Source organism: Leptonychotes weddellii, unplaced genomic scaffold (genome assembly GCF_054177405.1).
Source record: "Leptonychotes weddellii isolate Sample4059 unplaced genomic scaffold, ASM5417740v2 HiC_scaffold_10197, whole genome shotgun sequence".
Classification (NCBI taxonomy): domain Eukaryota; kingdom Metazoa; phylum Chordata; class Mammalia; order Carnivora; family Phocidae; genus Leptonychotes; species Leptonychotes weddellii.
Genome location: NW_027678472.1, coordinates 2184 through 7593, shown reverse-complemented (window position 1 = coordinate 7593; position 5410 = coordinate 2184). Strand labels below are relative to the sequence as shown.

Sequence of the window (5410 nt, the reverse complement as noted above, 5' to 3'; positions counted from 1 at the left end):
AATATGTGACTCCATGACTCCATGATGCAAGAAAGGTTGCACTTCCTTTTCTCCCACTTAATTCTGGGCCCCAACTCTCCAACCTGGCGGGAAATTCAACCCCGCCCATGACTGAGCTCCCCTCTATAACCAAGGCCAGGGGAAGACTCCAGAGCCTCACGTAGCACAGAGCGCTGGGGAGACGCCTGAGGTCATCATGCCCAGCCACCAAGCCACCCTGTGCGCCAGCTCAAGAATTTGGAAGCCCAGCTTTCTGCTTGGAACAGGGGTAGAGAGGGTGGGAAGTGACATGCAAGCCTCGTAAATTAATATTTCAGCAACTGTCTTGTGTCTTAGCTTGGGCTGCTGAGATGAAATACCATAGACAGGGGCGGGGCGGGGGGCGGGGGCTTAAACAACATACATTTATTTCTCCCGGTTCTGGAGGCTGGGAAGTCCAAGGTCAAGGTACTGGCCGATTTGGTTCTTGGTGAGGGCCCACTTCCTAGCTCGCAGAAGGCTGCCTTCTCACTGTGTCCTCACGCGGTGGAAGAAGGGCTCTGGTCCCTCTTCCTCTTTTTATAAGGACACTAATCCCATCATGGAGGCTCTGCCCTTATGACCTCATCTAAGCCTAATTACCTCCCAAAGTGCCCCCCCCCCAAAAAAAAACCCATCCCATTGGGAGCTAAGGCTTCAACATGTGGATTTGGGGAGACAAAGAACATTCAGTCCATAACATCTTGAAACCGGCCTCCGCCAGGCAGCTGGTGTGCAGCCAAGCTCGCGCGTCCTGCAATACTCCAAGCACCTGGGAATGACAGGCAGGGGCGAGGCGCGGGGGCGGCTGCTTCGCGGAGCCATGGTCACGGCCGCTCGGCCCAGGTTAGGCCCCAGCTCAGACCGTCCCTGTCTCCGGCAGTGCTCCTCGACCTGTGGGAAGGGCCTTCAGTCCCGCGTGGTGCAGTGCATGCACAAGGTCACCGGGCGCCATGGCAACGAGTGCCCCGCCCTCTTGAAGCCGGCAGCCTACAGACAATGCCACCAGGAGGTCTGCAATGACAAGATCAACGTGAACACCATCACCTCCCCTCGCCTCGGTGAGTGGCCCCAGGCTGCTGGGGAGGGCGCTGCCGCCCCCAGCCAGTGAGTCCCCCCCTGGGGGGGGTAGTGGTTCTAGAAGCCAGAAGGTGCCCCCCACCCCCACCTCGGGGCTTATCCAAAACCCGGAGAGGCCAACGCCTGTCAGCTCTGTAGAATGTCAGAGGTTTCAGAGGTGGGATTTCATTCTTTGTCATGAAAAAGATGTCTGCGAGCGGCGACCTCAGACACAACACCGAGAGCGCCCAGCTAGGCACTCTGCCAACAGTGAGGAACACAGGCGGATGGCTCCCCGTTAAGGTTTTGGGGCTCCTGTGCATGAGGAGTGCAAGGGGAGGGGCGTTCTTCCAGAAATGAAGGAGCTGGGGTGTCATTCACGAAACCTTGGTGATGTTCCTTAAGCTGATGCTCGAGAAGAAAGAGGTGGTGATAGGTTGGAGTCTTGAATTCAGTGGCATGGGAGGGAGAAGAGGAACATTTAACACGAATTTAATGGTTCCTTTTAACAGTCTCTGCTTTTCCAAATAGAAATCCCTAAGGAATATTTTCCTCCCCAGAGCCCCCTTCCCTAATGCTGGAATGCAACCAGCACAAAGGGGGCTTCTAAGTTGTTTTACTTGGAGGGGGGGTGGTCTTTGAGCTTGCGGAGGGGCACTCGCAAGCTCTGCATGCACAAACCTCCTTGGGGTGCTCCAGAGACCTCCCTCCGGCAGGACCTTCTCTCCGCAGGATGACCCTGAAGGAGATTTAGGCCACTTGCTTGCGCTGTGAGCTTCTGCTTCGATGGGCCCTTTGAGGCCCACTGCCCCATGTCATCCTGTCTTATAAATGCCAGCAGTGGTGGCGTCCTTCGCCAAAAAGTACCAGTGGGTGCTGCTTAGCTGAGAAGCGGGGTGCGCAGTGCCCTTGCCCCGAGGAAGCAGCCAGACTGCCATGCTCTGCCAGGTGGTCAGGTTAGACACAGGAGTGCGTGCCCTGCAGAAAAAAGCGACATCACGTGGCCCTGGCAGGGGGCATATTTCCTCGAGTCCGTGCAAGGCTCCAGCATGTGAGCGAGGGCAGCCCCAGAGTGGGTCAGCCCGCGAGCCCTCTCTGTGCATGCATCAGGATGTCCCCATGCCATCCGTAACCCCTGGGCTCTCTCTCTCCCCACCATCCCCTTAGCCGCTCTGACCTACAAATGCACACGGGACCAGTGGACGGTGTATTGCCGGGTCATCCGAGAAAAGAACCTCTGCCAGGACATGCGGTGGTACCAACGCTGCTGTCAGACGTGCAGGGACTTCTATGCAAACAAGATGCGCCAGCCACCACCACCCTTGCCGAGCTCATGACACGGGGCCCAGCGGTCCCCCGGCGCTCCCGCGCGTGGTCTGCATCCCGATGACATGGCTAGCGGAAAGCCTGCCCACCTGAGAGCACACCGGTCCTGCGGCCGGGACCCCCCCCCTCCCCCAGAGCACACCGCCACTCACCCACAAGGCTGTCCCAGGAATCCAACCGTTTAGAACCTGAGCGTGGACTTGACGTTTGCTGTTAGCGCTTTTGTACTTAATATATTGTTAACAGCCACTGGATGGCTTTCTACAGTAAGGAAAAAATAGGCATGAGTCACAAAATTATTGTCATTTCTAAGGTTCCGTGTACCTCAAAGGGAACACCTCTGACAGACCGTTGTCGAAAGAAAGAGACGTCATTGAGCACTTCCGTCTTGGCTTTCTTTTGACGTTTGAATTCCCGGTGCTTGACGTGCCATGGGGGGACTATCCCCCAAAGGAGACATTTTACATTAAAACAGGCTTTATTCTGAAAGCCGGCGGCACCCTGGAAGGAAGGACAGATGTCAGCAAGCCTCTGCTAATGGCTTCTCCTGAGAGGACCAGGCTGCCGGAGCCCTTCTTGACCACACAAGAGTCAGCACTTTGCCTCCCGGCGCATCTCTGAAAACATGTTCTCTAGATCGTGGGCCTCATCTTGGAAGTCTTGTCCCTGACAGTTTGAATCTCTATCAGCCAAGGATGCCAAGGCCACGTAGTTCTGCATACCACCTGTGTTGGGGAGAATATTCTGGAAGTGTCTGGGTTTGGGGAGGCATTTAATTTCTATACTGTCCACCGCATCAGGAAACAGAAAGTCTTTCTTCAAGGTGCTATGAAATGGGATGTATGTTAATTTGGGGGATGGGACTGGTTCCTGGCATAAAGGTGAGCTCAGGACAGCTTCATCCGGGGTGTAGGGCCCCTCTACCTTCTGGGAGCCTCTACTCCAGGCAGTACTTCGTAAAGCTTTGCTTCCCGTTGACCTTGGCCATCTACCTAAAGTTGATTCTTTCTAGAACCTCTGGCTACTTCGCCCTAGCCCGGGACTGATTTCCTCCAGAAGCCACTCAGCCTGGTGTGCCAGGATCCGTGGAGGAGGGCCCCCCGGCCAGGATCGCTGCACAACCACCGCGCCTTCCCATAGCCCAGACCTTGCGGGACCCATCACTGTCACGCTGTTGTCATTGACCTATCTTCTTAGTAAGGCAAGGATGAGTCTCAGAAAAGCACGAAGAAAGTCTTTCCCTCCAGCAGCCCCTCAAAACAGAGCCGCGCCCTCTCCAGAAGCCTGGACAAACGACAAGAGTACAGAAGACGGTGGGACCCTGCCCGCTTGGGGAGCTGGGAGGGAGAGACTCTAGATGCCAGGAGGCCTGTTTCGCTCAGCGACTTGGTGGGTGTTTGATGGTGCTTACGTTCAAGGACTTTACCGTGATAAACCCCCCGCCTTTGCCTCTCTGATTGCGGCCAGGGGGCCTCATGTATGTCGATCTTCCTGGGGTCAGCTCCAAGGACTTCCTGATTTATTGGTGCTGTGTTCATGTATCTGCTTTTGTTTTTGATGATGTCACAACTTTAGGGCTAGCTTAAGGCTGTTTCAGTGTATGATTTTTCATATTCCACAGACAGAGAAGTGGTAGGGATGACAAGAAATGTGTGCGGTTCCACTCGAATCAACAAGAAGTATCAAGAAACCTGCTTGAGTGCTGTGTGTAAAAGACTGAAAGAATGCCAGGATGGAGTGATCCGCCCTGCAGCGTAACCCCCCCCCAACCCCCAGTGGTTGCACCGGAGCCTGAGCAAAATGCTATCCTCCCCAGCTCAGGCTTGGCCACCAACAGAATCCCACAAACCCCATTCCACAAAACACTCAAATTCTTGGGGAGCTAGGGTTCCGTGTTCCCCCCAGCCCCCAGCGGGCTAAGCTTCACCACAAAACATCAGAAAGATGGCAGCCTCAGACACTGAGGAGCAGAGCCGGGATGGCCAGCTAAGGAAGCCAGGGCAGCCTGGTTTGCTCATGCGCACCCTCGTACCCAAGCTGGGCAAGCCCAGAGGCGAGCCCTTTCCCTGGTGCCTCTGAATTACCCCCCACTGGGTCCCTTGACCGTATCCACTGGATGCATCTGGCAAGGGCCTCACACCTTCAAAAGGCAGATAACTGATTTGGTTCTTATTCAACACCCCGTTGGTTCCCCCAACGTCGGTGTCTTTCTTGACCTCTTTTAGCTCATGCCAGAGCACTGTTGCTCTGAAATCCCCCAGCCCGCCTTCTGTTTATGGCACAAGCAATGACCAATGTCAGCGAAGCCAGCCTGACGCTCTTGTACAGAAGACCTTGAAACCCTGTGATCGCAACAGTGACGTTTCTTTATTAACACTACCCTGTACTGTCACTCAAGTACTGTACCTTTTTGATTGCACGAATGTGTTACTAACTGCAGAGTCTTACGACCTTATGGTGCTACTTTTGTGGGTACAAATGAAACCCTCTCACTTGACCATGGCTTGATATTATCAGAACACAGGGAAAGATCCTCGGCAGCAATAATATCATTGCTTTGCTCTCTTTTCTTCATTTCAGAGTCCAATGTATATATTTTCCATTAGTTAACTTACATTACGTACTGTACCCGTGGTATTGTTGTTTTACTTTTTGGTGCTGGTTTTGAAAGAAAAAAAAAGAACAGAAGACAAACATTGGACACCACTGTAAATGAAAAATTAATCATTTCATTGGAAGTGAGTCGAACATGTTTTAATAAAATGTTTTTCCATAACAATTTTAAGCTGTCTGTGAAGTAAAAGACAAAAACCAGTCCTCGAGCGCTGACAGAGGGAGGCCTGTCCTTCGGCATGTGGTCCCGTAGCTCGCCTGGAACGGCGTCCCGACCACAGCTGTGGACGGTGTCAGAGGTCGCTGGTAAATGCAGTTCTGGCGGGTGGCTGGCCTCCCCGAGCAAGCACTAACAAATCATCCCGTCCCGGGCCTCACCCCAGTGTGGCTGCAA

At 53.9% G+C, this 5410-nt stretch overlaps 1 protein-coding gene across 1 annotated transcript; it reads left to right on the top strand.

Annotated features, from left to right (window-relative positions):
- The first annotated feature begins 435 nt into the window (after window positions 1-435).
- On the top strand, window positions 436-5182 carry LOC115944997 (A disintegrin and metalloproteinase with thrombospondin motifs 17-like). Its single transcript, XM_081809471.1, has 2 exons — window positions 436-1079; window positions 2245-5182. Exons 1-2 carry the CDS (start codon window positions 797-799, stop codon window positions 2412-2414), a joined length of 453 nt encoding a protein of 150 aa, XP_081665597.1. The 5' UTR covers window positions 436-796; the 3' UTR covers window positions 2415-5182.
- The last annotated feature ends 228 nt before the right edge of the window (window positions 5183-5410 follow it).